This window comes from Delphinus delphis, chromosome 5 (assembly GCF_949987515.2).
Source record: "Delphinus delphis chromosome 5, mDelDel1.2, whole genome shotgun sequence".
Lineage (NCBI taxonomy): Eukaryota > Metazoa > Chordata > Mammalia > Artiodactyla > Delphinidae > Delphinus > Delphinus delphis.
In genome coordinates this window covers 138246437-138264876 of record NC_082687.1, presented here as the reverse complement: position 1 = coordinate 138264876, position 18440 = coordinate 138246437, and the positions used below count along the sequence as shown (strand labels likewise).

The window sequence follows — 18440 nt, the reverse complement described above, 5'->3', positions numbered from 1 at the left end:
TCAGGACACAGGGAAAGGCCCTGTCACCCCAGCTGCCAACCAAGCAGCAAGCCGAGGCCCCTGGCTTCCTATAAGTCTGTGGGCACACACTCCCTTTAACCAGGAGAGCACACACCGGGCCCACCGCTGACACAGGTCTGGACCCGGCTCCAGCCCAACCAAGACCCCAGGCCAGAGCTGCAAACCTATCACAATGTAGGGCTCCTCGCCGGGCGGGGCGGGGCCACAAGCCCGGGCACAACGCTCCCACCACTGCGTGCCACCCTCCCTGGGCACAAGCCAAGGGCAGGAATCACCACAGCAGGCAGCCTATCTGGCAAGGTAGTAAGTCAGTTAAAGAAGGTCCTTTTTATTTTTGCAATGTCATTCCATACAAAAGCAACAGAAACATAATAGTCTTAACAAGAAGTTTACAATTGAATATTTGAACAGAAAATCTGTACACATTATCATTTACAGCAATTGTACACGGTAAATTAACTGACTATAAAAAATGTTCTTTCTAAATCCTTCTGCTGTCTTAACTCTTGGAGTAATATAGGTAGAAGGGCTACTGAGTGCTATTTACAAGTACCTAATTAAGACCGTATAACTTACATAAACCCCATTAACCTACCAGCTCAATTTAATATCTGACTATTCAGTGCTCTGTACGAGGAAAAAAACCCATCTTGACATACTGACAAACGGCCCAAACCCTAACCCTTTCCATAGATATTAAAGGTATCTGATTATGAGAACACTCGGCCAGATACCAGTAAAGAAAGCCCCGTGAACATATGCTTAAACCCAAACCAGCCCTCTGACAAGCAGCAATTAACGCCTAAAAAACTTGTGGAAAACCAGTTAGGGCACACTTGTCAGGTTAACTTCAAGGATGCGGAGATCAAGCAATTAAGATTGTTGCAAGATTGCCTCGAGTTCAATTTTCCTCGGATTTAGTTCCATTTACAATTTAAAACATGCAAAATGCATTCCCTATACACAAAATTAATGTTTCTTAAGAAAATAAGGCAAGAACATCAATTCACCAAGAGACTGTACACTGTGACAGAAACCCCCAGTTACAAAGGCAGGACGCATGCTTGGTGGGCCACCCGCCCGGGGAGGCAGCGCTGCTCCCAGGGGCCTCCAGGTGGCGCCGGTTAGCTCATGGCTGAGAAGTCTTTCAAGGGTTCAGTTAAACAGGCTTCCAAGTCAAACTCATCCCCCGCATGGCAGTCCACGTGCCTAACTTTCGTAGGGGTGCCACAGTACATGTCCTAGAAAACAGAAGCACGGTCACAGCCGGTCCCTCGGGCACACTGGACTTGCTGCTGGAGGTGCTGAGCAGGGGGCTGAGCGCCTCCCAGGAACGCAGGACATGCCCGGGAGAGCATCCAGCAGATACTGACTGCCAAGCTTCCCTTCAAGCATCTGTCAAACTCCCACCCCCCGCCCCCGCCCCATGAGTGACCAAGTGACCTTTAAGGCCCCTGAGCCACAGCCGCTCACACCTAACAGGAGCCACTGTGTGGACAGGACGTGCCACCGTGGCTCGTGAAGCAATCACGTCACACCGCCGAGCACTTGGCGCTGGCGCTGGGCTGAGGACCGCCCCACCTCACCCCCAAAACGGGGGCCAAAGGGTTCAACCTGAATCTAATCCTCAAGGAGACAGTACGACAACTCCCAACTGAGGAACATCCTGCTTCATAAAAACGGGCCTGAACCCTTCCAAAGAGGTCAACGTCCTGGGGGAAAAGCAGCAAGACTATTCTAAACTAAAGGAAATTTAAGAGACGTGGCAATTAAACGTGTAATCCTTGATTAAATTCTGGGCCAAAAAAGAGAAAAAAAGACCTGCGACAAGGACACTACTGGGACAACCGGGAAACCTGCGCGCCGCCTGGTTACGAGGTAGCCGTGTTTTACCACGGCTGCGTTTCGTGAGCACAGCAGTGATGCTGTGATAGTGGCCGGTGCTCAGCGGCGAACACGCTGCTCCCCGGTGCCTCGGGCCCTGCAGGCCCGAGCCGGGGCGCTCCGCTTCGCCACCCAGCCTTCTCTCCTATCCCCCGAACGTCCCGCCGGCTCCCACCTCTCCTCGGCTCCCCAGGACCCCCCGCCAGGACCGCTGCCTCTGATCTTCAGGGCCTGGCCCCCGACCCGCCCGTGCAGTCGCCACCCCCTAACTTCTGTGACCACGAGCAGCACATTCAGAATCGGCTTCTTGAGCTGGGACAACGGTCACTCTTAATCCACACCAAGGATACCACCTGCTGAGATCGTCATGGGTTTTAGTCCTGCCCGTGTATAAATATCCACAAAACTGGGATCATCCTGGTTAAGTATCCTGTTTTTATTTATCTTGACGATTTTCCACGTTATCAGTTTCAAAAACAACCTGTAGTAGCTGTATTTCTTATGAATGTAATTTGTCATTCCTCTCTCTTGGACATTAGTGTTACTTTTTTTTTTTTTTTTTGGCCACGCGGCTTGCAGGACCTTAGTTCCCCGATGAGGGATTGAACCCGGGCCCGCTGCAGTGGAAGCGCTGAGTCCTGACCACTGGACCTCCAGGGGAGTCCCTGTGTTACTTCTAACACCTCGAATAGTCACAAAGTATGTGGGATGCAGATGGTCCCGAAGACTGGGAGGGCACGTCCCAGGCTTATCAGGGTGACACAGATGGAAGGCAGGCAGGGAAAGGCAACTACGCACTTCCATTTTATATGTTGCTGACCTGTTCAGATACAGTACAGGTTGGTCTTCTATAAAGCATGAGTTTTTCAAACAAATATTTATGAGTTCTAGTTTTTAACCTATTTTTTTACTTCATGTGCAGAATATTTCCACATGTAAGTATTGGGGCCGTCTCTTTTAAAATAACAAAGGGATCCTTTCACTGTAAACTGCTGCTGTGTATTTGGCTTGTATACGTGCAGAGAAGTCTGGAAGAACGTGCACCCAACCAGTAACTAGAGAATTAGAGACGAGGCAATTCTGTACATCGCTTTTCATCTTTGGAGGTTTTTTCTTCCGAAAACACGTAATTTTTTTAAATTGGCAAATGTGGGGAAACCCCTAGGCCCAAAGCATTCCTCCACTTATAACAACTAGCAGATGATTCCTATACTAGCAATTCACCAGAACAAACTAGACAGCCTAAAATTAAAAATAGTGACAAAGCCTGCGAACCAGAGAAGAAAAGGCCTTTTACTTTTAAATGAAAATGGTGGTACTGATTAGTTGGATTGAACCCAAAATCTAAAATAAGGCCACTACCTACGAACTCCATCAAATCTGACACCTCAATAAAGTCAGAGAAAGGGGTAAGGAGCCCCTTTTTCATAAGTATCAGAATCAAATTTCAGCTTAAACTTCAGTTTTCAGAGGGGCATATGCTGTCAACAATTAACCTGTAACACTCACGCGCAGAGATAAAACAAAGGAAAGGTACTTACAAAGTTATCCTGAGAGCTCGTCCGGGACTCAGAGCTGCTCTCCGCAGATTCCGTCTCCATCTCCCCGAGGTCTACAGGACGTCTGTGCGGTCAGAACAAGCACGTCAGTCACCGCGGAACAGAGCCAGGAGAAGGCAAACGCCACCACGGCCTCGCTGCCCGTGAGCGCTGACACGCATCTCCTCTGCTCCCTGAGGGACCCACCAGCTTTCAGCGACTCCCCGTGTGCCAGACGGACCCTCTGCCCGATCACCTGGCAGAGGTAAAGCAGGCCCTGCAGGCAAACAGGTCCACCCGGCTCGGAGCGCACAACCACCTGCCCGCTCTTGCCCATGGCCCACTATCTGTACACACCCACAGGCATCCTTCTAAGTAGGAGTGTCAATGACAGAGCCCAGTTGTGGGGGGAGACAGACACTGTGACAAGCCATACTATACACATCATCACTCATCTGTCCAATTTCCTACCCACAGACAGAATGGGACAATAGTGACACCGGGAAAAAACTCAGTGTGTGTCTGTGAGGCCAAACTTCTTTCTAATAAATTTCCCCAGCACAAAGCAGAAACTCCAACACTTGAATGAATAAATGTGTCTCTGAGGGCAGGAGAGTCTCAGGTCGAAGGAGCTGAGAAGAGAGGCCGCACAGACAAGTCTCTCCACCTCCGCACTCAACCGGCATCCCGACCACGTGGCAGAAACTCAGGCCTGAGACCTTTCCAACTAGACACAGTTTAAAAAGATAAAAGCCTTCCTTAGATTAAAAAAAAGACCTTTCACGTTTATAGCTCAACATAAATTACTCACATGCTTTTTAAAATGTTATCTTAAAAACAAACAAACCCCACATATCTCTAGGTTTCCTAAGATGAGTCTGTCCGAGCTACAGACAGTAACGCCAGCCCAGGAAGCACACCCCTCCCTCCAGCCTCTCCTGGAGCCCGCCTAGCCGGCTTTATACACTCGTGCAGAGAAAAAACACACACGAAGCTGTGACCACAGGCGGACGTTATGCACGATAACCTGCCACACAGTGACAGAGCCACTGCGATCACCGCCCGAACTGCAGACACGGAGGACGAGAATGCAATAAAGACATACATTTCTTGCAAATCACATCCTTCTTCCGCTGGAGGATCCCAAAAATGCAGAGCCACCTTCCAGAGTTTGATCTGCTGGTCCCACGATCGTCGACTATACTTCTTGAATTTGTTGGGGGTTTTGGGATGAATGCCAGGCTGTCGAAGGTGCCTACCGGGACAGAGGGATTATCCTGGCACACACCATCCACATTTGCAGGTGAGCTTAAAAGCACTACCTCTCTGCCTCTGCTTTCCTTCACAATCCATGCCCCAGAACAGGACATCTGCACTTCAATCCTGCCAAGCAGCTGGTATACTCTCTAAAGCTCCCTTTGTATCCTTGTGTGTGTGGGGGGAGGGGGGATGCTGCTTACACAAAACGGGGCAAGACTCATATCTTTCTCTAATGAAATCTTTACAATCTGTAACTTGAACTTTACATTTTCCCATCATGTGTTTTAATAATCTTACATTTACAAGACAGCTATGAGTCCTGAGAAATGAAATGTCATCTAACATTCTAAATTATGAAAATGTTATTTATCTTCACGTCCTTGGTTTCTCAGTCACCAACCCATTCTTCTTTATTTATGTAAGTGCCTGAAAGTCATTAATAATTAATAATACACTTCTTAGCAGAACTAGGCCCAGAATCAGATTTACCACCAAAGCAACTCTTTAGACGGCAATGCCACATGACTTGACCAGGACATGCTGGCGAAACAAGACTACCTTGGGACTTCTTTAATATAGCGATCGTAGGCAATGGTGTTCTTCCCATAGTTGATCTGCTTCTGTCTCCTCATCAGGACACTTTCATCGGTCTCTAAGTCGGCTGGCAATGCTGACATAGACTCCTTCGAATCCGAACTGAAGAAAATGAAATGCACGGCACAAGCCTCACTTACAAGACCACGACGTAGGAAAACGTCTGAACACGATACAGGAGTATCTGCGCTCTGGATTCCAAACCATACTAACCCCACGACAGTCCAGGATCTTTGAATATATGGGAATTTAGTACACGATAGATACACATTTCTAATCAGTGAAGAACAGAAAAACAGTAAATGCTACTGAGACACTTAGCATCTCATGTTCAGTTTTTTTATTAATAAACTACAGATCTATTAAATTAGAAAAGAAATAATTACACAGCATTTACCTTCCTGATGATGATTTTCTCTCTCTTCCAAAGTCATTTATGAGGAGTTTCCTTTTATATCTGAGAGCAAAGTAAACGTTGCTGTTTTTAAAAAGGTATAGAAATGAACACAAAGCTTTTAGAGCTAAGAGAGCCACAGGGAACAAAGCCTCCCTGAGACTGCGGTCTGGTAAGTGGATTAAGTAACAGTAGGTGGCTTCTTTTATTTTCAACCTCCCTCAATCACCTTTGAGGCAAAGATAAAGGTTACGTGCCAAGATCATACAAGGTGCTTAAAACCACCAGGTTCTAAAAAAAAAAACTACTGCCGCCAGTTAAGTAGTGAGACCCAAATGACACAGAAATTTACATCCCTCTAACCCGGAAGGCTTTAGAAAAAAATAAACATGAGTTGAGATACAAAGCTTTTATTTCTAATACCACGATTACTTATTAATGAGACGTGTGCCTGTTGGGACTACTCACCTTCTTAGAAAGACTGCACACCTTCCCCCCTCCCCCCATCCCTTGTGGATTTCACCAGGCATTTGCCTTCTATCACAGCAATGACCAACACCCAACTTTGCAAAAGTACGTCACCAAAAAAGCATAGTGCAATCTAACGTGGAAACCACCTCTAGCTAGAAGCTCACGCAAGTGTCTAAAGGATGTCACGTATCATGGTGCCTCCTTCCAAATCTAAAATTCTCAACCTTCCCCAAGTTTGCCGGGGCACCCCAGTGAAGCCTGGATACCAGGAGATAATGAACCACCCCCTGAGAACTGCGAAACTAGTCCCTGAAATCATTTTCTGTCGGATTTCATTCTTTCTGGAACCCCAGTTGAAAAGACTGGCTTCAGGTATGACTAAAACCCATTTTCAGACCGCTGGTGTGTAGTGTGTGCTAGCCCCCTTGGCATACAGGGAGCTGAATTCTTACCTCCCCCCTTCCTGGTGGGAAGTAAGACAGACCACCATCATCAAAAGCTCGCATCACTTGGGTCTCATCAAAAGCAGCAGCTTTCCATCAGAAAGGGTGTGATCCACAGAGCGGCCCCAAACAGTGCTCTGGACAAGATCAGGCCTGCTTCGCAAGGTAGGACAATTTTCAGAAAGGAACAAAGAGGGGTCCACCAACAGGAAGGTCAAGACAAACAGGGGTCTCCCTGCAGCACATAAGAGCTGCAGACAGTCCCCAGCAAAAGGTGACACTGGGGGTCCAGATACACAAGGACATGATGAGAACTGTTATAACCCTTGAGCAGAACACAAAAACTGCATAGACCCAGTCAAACAGCCTACCGTTACAGCTGGGAAAAATCAAGATCTATATAAACACGAGAACTCATTCAAAACACTGAAGCCCACGGCTGTCAGCTCCAGTTCACCCTTCTATCCAGTCATCCTACTCACCCACACACATGCATTCTAATGTCTGAAAGGAATTAAGTGGTCACAACCAACCCCCGCGTGTGTCCGAGCCTTTCCAAAGAAGGCAGCTCTGGGCTTCCCTGGTGGCGCAGTGGTTGAGAGTCCGCCTGCCGATGCGGGGGACACGGGTTCGTGCCCCGGTCCGGGAGGATCCCACATGCCGCGGAGCGGCTGGGCCCGTGAGCCATGGCCGCTGAGCCTGCGCATCTGGAGCCTGTGCTCCGCAACGGGAGAGGCCACAACAGTGACAGGCCCGCGTACCGCAAAAACAAAAAAAAAAAACAAAGAAGGCAGCTCTAAATACCATCGACCACTGCAGAGGGGGAGGAAGCAGTCTGGCCCTGCTTCCCTGCTAACAATGAGGACATATTTTCTCTTCAGAATTAAGAACAGACTCTTGGTTCAATATACTTCAATTAATTTCGAGCCACAACATTTTAACTCAACGTTCATTCCCTGGGTTGGATGGCATCTATCAAAGGGAAGAAAGGCCCCAAAACACCAGGGAGAACGTAATCCAGGGAAGTGAGCAGTGGTGAAGGATGCATCATCTGAACTGTAATGAGCTGAGGAAGAGGAAGTGGCTTGGAGTTGAACTTGAATACACAGCTCTGGGTAGGACTGCAAGGGGTTCACAGACCCCAAGTCAGGGACCCGTCCCCGCACACACTCTGGCATTTCTGAGCTGTTAGCAGCGCCACCTCCCACTTACTGCCACCCTGGAAGGACAGCCCCAAGACACCGGTTCTCAAATTTCAGTGAGCAGACTCATCTGAAGGGCTTAAGCCAGGGCTGGGCCCCACCCAGTTTCCCATCCAGCAGGCCTGGGGTGGGGCCTGAAAACCTGCATTTCCAACAAGTTCCCAGGAGCTGCTGATGTGGCTGGTCTGGGGCCCACCAGACTTTTAAAAACCACCACTCTAAGATATGCCTCAAATTTAATATATAATTTAAAACACCAGAGATAACATTTCAAACTGGCCTGAAATGCATACCTTGCAATTTCTTTGTTAACTCTAGTCCTCATTTCATCTTCTTCGACTGCACTTGCCCAGTCTGAACATCTAGAACGGGGCTTAGGGCCTTCGGGAGTAGTAAAGCTGCAATAAAATGAAAACGCACATTTGAACCATGACACAACTTTCAGTTTCCTTTCAAACCGTGCATCAGGAAATGTTCTGAGGTTGTTTGGAGAGTGCCAAGAAAACGGGCTCCAGAGAAATCTCTGCTCCATGACTTACTAGCTCACCGAGTTCCGGCAATTCGTCTGAAGCCTCCTGGGCTCTGTTTGTTAAACAACTACTGTGTGCCAGTGCAGGGGAAAGGCAGACAGAGTCAACAGTTATCATTGGCACCAAGAAGTGTACCTACCTAGTACAACTTCTTTTATTTACAAAAAGAGGGGTTTTTTTTTAGAATTTTAAAAAAGATTTCAGCTAATACATTTTTAAGCTAAGCAGAGTGACCAGCACCTAATAACTGTGGCTACTATTTACTTCTAGATGCGCACAATTAATGGCTCAGGATCTATCACATCATAATTAAAATGGGGGGGACAAAAATGTACTTCAGAGTTCTTACTGCATTGGGACTTAGTCTACAGGTAAAGGTGCCCCCTAGAGTTGGGTTAAATTTAATCTAGAAGCTCAGTTCTATCTAGAGCTCAAGGAAATCTTTAGTCAAGTTCAGGCAATTTGAACTTGATGCCAAGAACTCTGGCAGTTAGAATTGTTGCTACATCTGTTAGTTAGAGATTAGATGTAAACTTACATTTTCACTTTTCCTCCTCAACTTTCTACTGGCCATCACTGGTATATCAAAAGTGGAAACTAACTTCAACTGCATCAGTAAGCGACTTTATACATTCTAGCTGGAAACCCAATGACATGCTTTGAAAATGCAACAGCAATAACAAAAAAGTAATCCCTTTATGTAATTATCATTTCTCTCCTTATAATTACCCCACCCATAGAAACTCAAATTGGATCTGCAAAAATAAATTTCCACAGTCTAAACATGGTTGGCAGGGTCTGAAATCAAATTAATGGACAAATTAAAATGACTCAGTGACTGTATGGTAGATACAGAAGAGAACCAAATGGAGGCCTGTCTAGGGTTAGACGTCAACATCCTCACTAGTGTATCAAGAGGTCCAGGTCTGGGTTTCCCGGCCGTGACAGATTCCTGAATTTCTAAAAGGTGCTTACAAACGACCTTTCACTCCATCTCATGTTTTGGTAGCTTGATAAAAACCACCTTGCGTGGAACTAAAATTCATTTCTTAGATTAGGCAAATTATATTCACCAACTCACCCTATCTTAGGACAAGAGTACTTCTGGAAAAGTGCTCAAGTAGAAAACAAAGCCTATTTTACACAATGAGCTAACATCCCTCCAAAGGAACCAGTTCTTGCACCCATGACGATATAAGTGGCTCCACTCACCATGCGCCCCGTGTACTCCCCGCTGCCACCACAGGGGGTTGTGGGAATAAAAGCACATGCACAGAACAAAGAGCAGGGGCAACGTGCCTAGGACAGGGGCATTCCTGTCAGAAGAAGGAGGCCTGTGGGGTTGCTGTGAGCCAGAGGAGGACACAAAGGAATGCAAAGCAATGTAAGGATTTAACACCTTGTCTGCAGCTAAAACAGAGACCACCGCAGGGCTCAGAGCAGGAACTCAGAGATACCATTGGATCACCTGTTCTTCACATCTAGCCCTAGGGCTGTGAGGGCCTCTTCTCCGTTCCCACCTTTTCCCCGGTAATCTCAAATCCCAAATCTTTAAAAGCCACGTATATGCTAATTTAACATCGGCGCCTCCCCGACCAGGCTATCCGCCCGCTATTTCCTCAACATCTTCTCTTTACTCATCCGAAAACCTTAAGCCTAATCACCAACTCCTTCCCCAGAGCAGGTCTGCTCCACCCCCATCCTCTTCACGGTGGCAAAAGATTCCACAAACGAGGAAGGTCTCCAGGCCAAAACGCTAGTCACCCCCGAGCTCCTCCCAGCACCCACCCCTAAGCCATCAGTAAGCACCTGAACTTGGCAGCTGTCCCGGCACCCCTCGCCCTCCTCTCCTCGTGCTCGCACAGGCCCTGGCGGGGGGCTCTCCCAGGGACCCCCTCCCATCTCACCCCGACAGAGGCCTTCCCTGACCAGCTGCCCTCCACCGGCGCCCCTGCGCGTGCCCTTCAGCCGCTCCCGTCTCTGCCGTCCCTCCCGTGTCAGGGTGCAGGCAGAACGGAAAGGAGATCTAGGTTGACACGGCATCCTGGCCTCCCCAACACACTGCTCAGCCTAGAAGACACTCAAGTGAGCGTGTAAACACGTAAGTGCTGCGACCGAGACTCGCCGGAAGGGAAGCGCCTAGGGAGCGTCAGGGCGGAAAGAGGGGCGTGGAGCCGGTCTTGGTTTGCATCCTGGCGCCCACCTTCTGTGGCTCTGCTGTTGACACCCAACTTTTCTGAGCTGACTCTAGAAAGTTCTAAGTTCGTGGTGGCCCCCATGCCGTCCCTGGAACACAGGAGGGCTCGCTGACTGAGGCTGAGCCCACTTCCTGTTGACGCCCATCACTGAGACGCCTCTCGGCCATACTGTGAGGCACAGGCGCCGGGACTAGTCAGGGGTGGTGACCAAGGGCGTCCCGACGAGTCAGGGGTGGTGAGGCAGACGCACCCCGACTAATCGGGGTAGTGGGGCAAGGGCACCCCGACTAGTCAGGGGTGGTGACCAAGGGCGTCCCGACTAGTCAGGGGTGGTGACCAAGGGCGTCCCGACTAGTCAGGGGTGGTGACCAAGGGCACCCCAACTAGTCAGGGGTGGTGACCAAGGGCGTCCCGACGAGTCAGGGCTGGTGAGGCAGAGGCACCCCGACTAATCGGGGTAGTGGGGCAAGGGCACCCCGACTAGTCAGGGGTGGTGAGGCAGACGCACCCCGACTAGACACGGGTGAGGCAAAGGCACCCCGACTAGTCAAAGGTGGTGACCCACAGGCATCCCCACTAGTCACGGGTAGCGAGACAAAGGCACCCTGACTAACCGGGATGGTGACCCAAGGGCGCCCCGACTAGTCGAGAGTTGTTGGTGACCCACGGCACCCCCTAGTCAGTCAGGTGCGGGGACCCCCCGCTCCGGACCCCGACGGCCGCGCCAGGCCCACCTGTCGGGTCTGCGGTCGCCCGGCGGCCTCGAGGGGCCCTCGGCGTCCTCCGGCTTCCGGCGCCTCCCGTCAGCCGTGCGTTTGCGTCCGAGGCTCCATCTTGAGGAGGGCGGCGGGCTGGCGACGAGACACCACGTCAGGGCGGGGAGGCCCGGGACCCCCGCCCGAACCCCGCCCGCCGCTCCCCAGCCCGGGAGCCCCCCGCGCGCGGCCCGGCCTCACCTGGCGTCGCCGTCGCGGCGGCTCCCGCACCCGTGGGGACTTCGCGGCCGGCAGGCCATGGCGACGCGGCGGGCGGGATTGTGGGGGACTGGGGTCCGGCGGTGGCGGTGGCGGCGGCGGCGGCGGCGGCGACTACGGCGACTTCCCCTTCTCGCGACGCTGACTGAGCGCGCCCCGCCCCCAACAGCCTTTATGGGCCGCCGCCCCGCCCCCCGGGCTCCCGCGCGCGCCGGGCCGGTCGAGACCATCGGGCCCGCTCCGGGGGGAGCCTCTCGGAGGCGCGCGCCCCGCAGGCCGTCCAGGCCGGGCCGGGAGCCGCGAAACAGCTGCCCCGCGTGCTGCCATCCGGGAGGCGAAGGGGCGCCGCCGGGTTGACTGAGGCGAGACCCTCAAAAAAGGTTGCCCCCTCCGCCTTGGAGGCGGCCTGGCCGCCGCGACCCTCGGACGCTGATTGGCCGCGCCTTCGCGGGCGAGGATAGGGGTATTGGCGGGAGATTCGGACGCTGGCGACGCGGGCGAGCCAAGGGAACAAGGGACGCGTCTCCGATTGGCCCGGCGCCGGTTTCGGGCGCTCTCCGATTGGTCGGTTCGGCGGGAACTGTGTCCGCGCTGGCGGGAACCCGGAACCCGGAAAGGGAGGCAGCAGAGCAGCTTCGGGCTGCAGTCTTCAGGCACGTAGAAGCCTGCGGTGACTCGCTGCCCGCGACTGATGCCCGGCGCCGCGAGCCTATGTGAAGTTCCCGCCGCTGAGCTCACTTCTGCCTCTTTCAGAGCCGCCTCCTGCGCTAACCGCTCCCCCACCCCGCACACGGCCCACGGGCCCTCCGTGACCCCCACCGGGTACCCCACCCGTTGGGGCCCTGGGCCAGTCTCCACGCGTTAAGTGGTGATGCTGTGTGCAAAAGAAGTAAAGAGAAGGACTGAAGTCGAAAGAACGTCAAAGATCTCCGGGATGTAGAAAATTCGAGACTGTGTTTTGTTTGGTACGCGGGCCTCTCGTTGGGGCCTCTCCCGTTGCGGAGCGCAGGCTCAGCGGCCATGGCTCACGGGCCCAGCCGCTCCGCGGCACGTGGGATCTTCCTGGACCGGGGCACGAACCCGTGTCCCCTGCATCGGCAGGCGGACTCTCTACCACTGCGCCACCAGGGAAGCCCTACCTGTGTTTTTTAAATGGGTTGCATGTACCACTTTTTAAAAACGTTTGGGGGCCAGCACCAATATAAGAGAGCAGGAAGCACGTGCCGTAGCTCCCCGACCTGAGCTGCTCTCCAGGGCCACCCAGGCATCCCATGGGACACCCAGGCATCCCATGGGACATAGCGGAGAGCTCAAGGTTGGAGGCCTCGACGAGCAGGGCCCACCACCTTGGGCCACCAGTGTCCCCTGTACCTGGAGCACCTGCATGCTGACCCCCCTACAACCCCCAGGACCCTTCAACGAGGGTGCCCTGGAAATGGGCTTTCTGACCCCAGCTGGGAAACCAGAGGAAGATTCCCGCATAGTCTGCCTCCCTTCTCTTTTTCTGAGCAAAACGTGCATATTAAAAGCTGCCACTTCTAAGATGGCATCTCCCCAATTGTTACCAAGGTTTGAGTATCAGGAAAAACAAAATATTCCAATCAAGAAAATATATAAACTCATAGTAACATTTTATTAAATAGTGTATCACCTCACTACAATAGACTTATCTTTATAAAACTAAGTTTATTTTGTAGAAAAGATAGCCCCAGGCCTGGCTCTCCCTTGCCAAGGTTTGCAAGTCCAGGCTGAGGCTGGGCATGGCTCCCGCCTGCCCCTCTGATGGCCTTCATCTGTGGGCACCCCTGAGGACCACAAAGCTGGGCTTCTCGCTTCCAAATCCCTGGCTTTGGTGCAGCCTTGGGTGAGATGGGCCAGCTGAGTCCATCTCCCCTGCTTAGAATGACCAGGTTTAGGGGGCTTAGGGCCCCTCCAACAGTCCCGTTTGTCAGAGCTGTACCCAGGGACCTGGCACTTGCCTCCCTGCTCCCCTCCTGCACCAACAGGAATTGGGAAGACAGCTGCCATTGTCCTGACTGCTGGGCACTTCCCTTCCTAAGTGGGTGGACCCTGCGGGGTATGGCCAGCCCCGTGCTGAGTCCCAACAAGCCTGTCATCCGGATGTAGGACGCTGCTGTGGAGCATGGTCTTCAACTCAGTGCCCTCGCTAGCAGGAGTCTGAAACTTGGCCCCTTCCCTGGACTCGCAGGAGCAGCAGAAGGCACGTGGTTACAGGCCCCTCCAAGGGGTGGGCGGCCCCCACAAGCACGCGGCTAAGAGAACGGCAGCTGAAAGCAGCCAGCCCCTGATGGGAAGCCCAGAGTATCCCTGGGCAGGGAGCAGGCAGGGGCCACCCACCTCCCCAGGAGTGGGCTCTTGGCTGCCCACAATCACCAGCAGACCCTGGGCAGCGCTCTCACCCTCCACCAATTAGCTCTGCGCCAGGTCCTCAGAGCAGCCTCCGTCGGGGGAGTGGAGGGTGCCAATGCCACAGGGCCAGCAGCCGGCTTGGGGACAGGAGCAGGATAGACTGCAGTCTCGGGCAAATCCGAGTCTGTCGTATAACTGACGAGCAGTTAAGGTTCATGTGCCCCATACGTTTAAGGCAAGTGGCTTAAGTTAGGGCCATCTGGGGCAGACGACAGGGTCTCCCAGAACACAGCTCAGGGGGCCCCAGAATGCTCTGGAGATGGACCCAACACCACGTTCTGCGTGCCCAGCATCTACCCCCTAATTGGAAGCACGAAGAGTCGGGGAGACAGAGGCGCTGAGAACCCATCCCGCTGCCGCAGACAGAACTTCAACAGAAAACTTTTTAAAACCAAAACCCCAGCCCTACTGCAGCCTCAGCCCTTCTGCACCGGTGAGTCGCCACACAGGGATGAGCCACCCATGACAGCCCAAACCAGGGCCCAGAGGCCCAACTACTCCCCAAGGCAGTGGCGGGGTCCCTCTGGCGGGCTCAGCGCACAGCACATACATCCAGGATGCAGAAGCGCGCGCGGCAGGTGGGGCAGGGCACACGGCTGGCCAGCCAGGTGTCGGGGCGCTGCGGGTCCTGGCGGCTGGCGAACCACTTGCCCATGCAGGTGAGACACCACATGGGGCGGCAACAGCACTGCTGACACTCGCCCTCGTCCGCCTCCTGGCAGGTCTTCACCAGCCTCACGCTGGCCCGGGTCTGCATGCAGCCGATGCACGCCTCCAGGTCCTGCAGGCGGCCCAGGCGGTCAGAGGGAGCCCCACCAGGCCGCCCTGGGGGGCCCCCACCGCAGGAGACGTGGTCCATGGGGGCCCAGCTGGGGAACCCACCACCCCTGCCCAGCCCCCCACCTGGCTGCTGGGGACCGAGTAGGCCGGGTTGACCTCCACCAGGGAGGCGAAGGTCTCCAGGAACAGGTCGCCCAAGCTCTGGTGGATGACCACGTTGGCCGCGCTGCGGATGGGCGCCCGGAGCTTCTCACACAGCTCACCATACTCCGTGGAATTCAGCCTGCACGAGGTGTTTGCTGCTGGGTGGGGACCACCGGGTGCGTCTACGGGGCAGGGCCGTGGTTCCCAGCAGGCTGGCAAGGACCCCGGGGCGGGCAAAGAGGCCAAGGCTGCGCCCCAGTGCCCAGGGCGCCCACGACCACACAGACGTGGCAGCTCAGGCGCAGCCCAGCAGCCAGCAGAGAGGGCCCTGGGGCCGGAGCCCACAGACCCAAAGCTGCCCACTGGCCCCCCACGACGTGGGAGGGCAGGAGGGCGGGAGGACTGTAGCTGAGAAACAGAGCGCCTAGCCCTCGGCAGGGTCAGGCCCAGGGCATGTCCCAGGAGGGGCAGCGCAGGCCCGCCGCAGCCTGAACTAGTCGGGAACACCTGGGCTCAGGCCCAGGCCTCAGAGCCGAGGGAGCTACCAAGCCTCTGTGCTACACGGCGGCCCCCAAACATCCCCCGCGTGCTCCCCCCAACATGCTGTGGAAGACAGCTCAGAGCAGGGTGTGCAGAAAGGGGAAGCGGAGAGTAGCTGAGGGGGGCTGGGGGGATGGGGGCGCTGAGGGAGGGGCACACTGGAGGGGCGGCTGATAGGACCAGCTCCCACCATCATCACCTCCTGGAGCAACTCAAAGACCAGAACTTGGGCGCCGGCTGGCCACCCCCACCCAGCCGCAGGCCCGCCTACCGGATGTCGAAGGCCGGCACGGCAGGGTTGGCACTGGCCACGCGGATGGTAAGCAGCTGCACGGGCAGGTTCGAGTCTGGGGAGAGGTCGTGCTGCTGGGACTCCGTCACAGTCAGGTGCACGTCCTGCTGCTGGGCCACGCGCACACGGTACGTGGTCACCTTCATCACCCACGTGTCTGTCACAATCACACGGGCACCCGGCGCCCCCGTGGCAAACTTGTCGATCCGCCGGAACTCGGTGTCCACGGAGGAAGCGACGGCCCGCCAGCCTGACTGCGGGAGGGCATAGTGGGCCAGGGTGCGGGCCAGTGGGTGGTAGGCCCACCGGTCCCGGGACCAGTAGTAGATCAGGGTGCAGGCGATGATGGGCAGTGTCAATGCCAGCAGGAGGAAGCCCCGCCAGGTCTCCGGGGCCTGGCTGGGGGAGTAGAGCCGCTTTTCTGAGGCTGCGAAGCACATGCCCACGTAGTAGCCTAAAAGGGACAGGGCAAACCTCAGCAGAGGCTGGGACTGCCACACTCATCCTCCTCAGATGGTACCCACCAAGGTCCACAGTGCTGTTCCTGACCCTCCGGGGGCATGGGGGGGGCACGCTCCCTTTAGCCCCCAGGCCTGGGCACGGCCCTCTGCCCTAGTCGGCCCCCAGAGCAAGACCACAGTGCCCCAAGGCAGGTGGGCCTCGCCCGCCTCTACAGCTGACTCACCTCAGTCCTTGCCCTGTCAGCAGGAAACGTTTTTATCTTACTACTTTATGTACAAATGACATATAACTACCAGAAATAAAACGAGAAAAACCTAGAAAAGCAAAAGTAAATACAAGCATCTGGCAACACCCAATGCAGAGCTGCCCACTGGCCCTCCTGGGGCCGGATCTTGGCCTCTGGACCCCACCTGCTCTGAGGAGGCGGATCAGAGCATGGCCCATCCCAGAACTGGGATGTCCTGCACCAGACGGTAAGCAAAGAATGACAGGAGCATGTCACAAGGACACAGGAGCCAGCTCCAGGGCTCCTGCTGGCCAGATGGGGGCCAATTTGCATGTCGAAATTAATGAAGTAGACAGTGACCTGCAGCACAGATTTGAGATTGCGAAAATAATGATAAATGTTGTTGATCGAGTTGATATGCTTTAGGTAACTCATCGTGTAGAAATAAATAACACATCTCTAAAGATTCAAAGGTATTTCAAAACAAATTAAAAAAAACAGACTCCTTGTTTGGCCACAAGGCCAGGCTCCACCCCATTTCCTCCTCGAGCGGCCCCCCTAAGTCACTCGGCTCACCTTCCAGTTTCCCTGTCCATCACGGGATGGTGGTGGCCCAGACCCCCACAGCCTGGTGGGAAGATGCAGTTAGAAGCTCCATAAAGCTGCAGAGATTCTTAGTTCCCAGGGCGGAAACCCAACACACGACCCTCAGGAGAACCCAAACTCCTCGTATGGGAAGCCGGCTGACGGGCATCCCTGCGTCCCTGGGGGCTCAGCAGAGCTCGCAGCTCACCACATCGGCCCTGCCTCTATGCTGGCGTAGCCTCTCCTCTGCCGCCTTCCACACAAAGCAGGCAGCCCCCACGCACAGGCCAGCCTCAGCCCAGCCAGCTCCTGGCCACTTTCCATGCCCTGCTGCCAGGTGGAAACCCTTCCCTGTGTCCACCGAGCTGCACATGCTGCTGGCCACCGCCACCGCCCTACTTCTGACCCCAAGTCCTCAAGAGAACCCCACCCAGTACCCCATCCAACCAGCCAGCCTCCCAGAAGCCAGCTATCACCTGGATCACCACCCAGCACAGCCCCTGACAACGTCTGAGCATCCCCACACACACGCCTTCCCTGGCCTCTGCACCTGTGACATTCCCAACTGGCGTCACCCTCTACCTGCCTTTCCCGCACCCACCGTCCAACGACTGGGAAGGGTCACCCCTATTTGCATCAGTTAACTCATGCCCCTCTCCTGGGAGCTACCCCCCCCATGGGACAGCTCACCACCCGCCCCAGTGAGCAAAGCATCCCTTCCCCCAGGGTTGAGCCCGCCTTTCCGCCAGGTACCTGCAAGAGGCAGCTGCCGCCAGCACCGTTCTCCCCACTCCTGGGAGCACACGGGCGCTTGGCCCGCAGCCCGGGCTCTCCCGCACGGGCGCCCTCCGCCGTCCCTCCCCACTCCGGGGTCCCGGAGCTCGGTCTCGAGCGCCGCCCACGCCCGCCGAGCTCACCTAGCGGCAACAGCGAGTGGCACAGCAGCGTGGCGGCCGTGCGGCGCAGGTGGTAGGGCACGAAGGCGGCGTCCTCGCTGCCCAGCCAGCCCGACAGCAGGTTCTGCACCGTGAGCCCGGCCGAGTGGAACTCGGTGGGGGTGAACACGAAGCACACGGCGAACACCACGTAGGCCAGCGTGAAAGTGACCTCGGGGCTGTCCATTGCGCCGCCGTCGCCTCCGGAACGCCGTCCCGGCGAGACCCACTGCCCCAGCGACAACAGGCCGCGGCGTCCGGGTCCGGAAGACGCGGGGCGCTCTGGGAAATGGAGTCCCCACCCTCAGGCCACTCGCGGGGCGCTCTGGGAGACGGCGTCCTGCGGGGCACTCTGGGAAATGAAGTTCCCGGTCCCCTCGCTCGGCCAGAAGTTGTGAACTGCCGCGACAGTCCTCGCGAGGGTTTGGATGCTCCTCAGGACCCGCCTTGGTGGCGGTGCTGCACTTGGCCCCACTGCACAGCTGGGGAAACTGAGACTCGGGCGAGCGGCTCTCAGGCCCTGACCTTCCCGCGCAG

At 54.9% G+C, this 18440-nt stretch overlaps 2 protein-coding genes across 4 annotated transcripts; both read right to left on the bottom strand.

The window, feature by feature from the left end:
• Positions 1–328: 328 nt before the first annotated feature.
• Positions 329–11659, bottom strand: SLBP (stem-loop histone mRNA binding protein). Its single transcript, XM_060013117.1, has 8 exons — positions 11492–11659; positions 11270–11386; positions 8101–8205; positions 5695–5754; positions 5262–5399; positions 4549–4698; positions 3447–3528; positions 329–1262 (listed from the first exon to the last, which is right to left on the bottom strand). Exons 1-8 carry the CDS (start codon positions 11548–11550, stop codon positions 1146–1148), a joined length of 828 nt encoding a protein of 275 aa, XP_059869100.1. The 5' UTR covers positions 11551–11659; the 3' UTR covers positions 329–1145.
• A 1473-nt stretch (positions 11660–13132) lies between these two features.
• TMEM129 (transmembrane protein 129, E3 ubiquitin ligase) lies at positions 13133–18196 on the bottom strand. 3 transcript variants are annotated; one of them, XM_060013114.1, is made up of 4 exons: positions 17886–18196; positions 15675–16149; positions 14843–15002; positions 13133–14720 (listed from the first exon to the last, which is right to left on the bottom strand). In XM_060013114.1, the coding sequence occupies exons 1-4, from the start codon at positions 18088–18090 to the stop codon at positions 14472–14474; spliced, it is 1089 nt and encodes a 362-aa protein (XP_059869097.1). In that variant the 5' UTR covers positions 18091–18196; the 3' UTR covers positions 13133–14471. The 3 variants fall into 3 exon arrangements, with proteins under 3 accessions (XP_059869097.1, XP_059869098.1, XP_059869099.1); XM_060013115.1 differs by lacking the exon at positions 14843–15002 and having other exon boundaries at positions 14549–14720; XM_060013116.1 differs by lacking the exon at positions 13133–14720 and having other exon boundaries at positions 14848–15021.
• Positions 18197–18440: the final 244 nt, after the last annotated feature.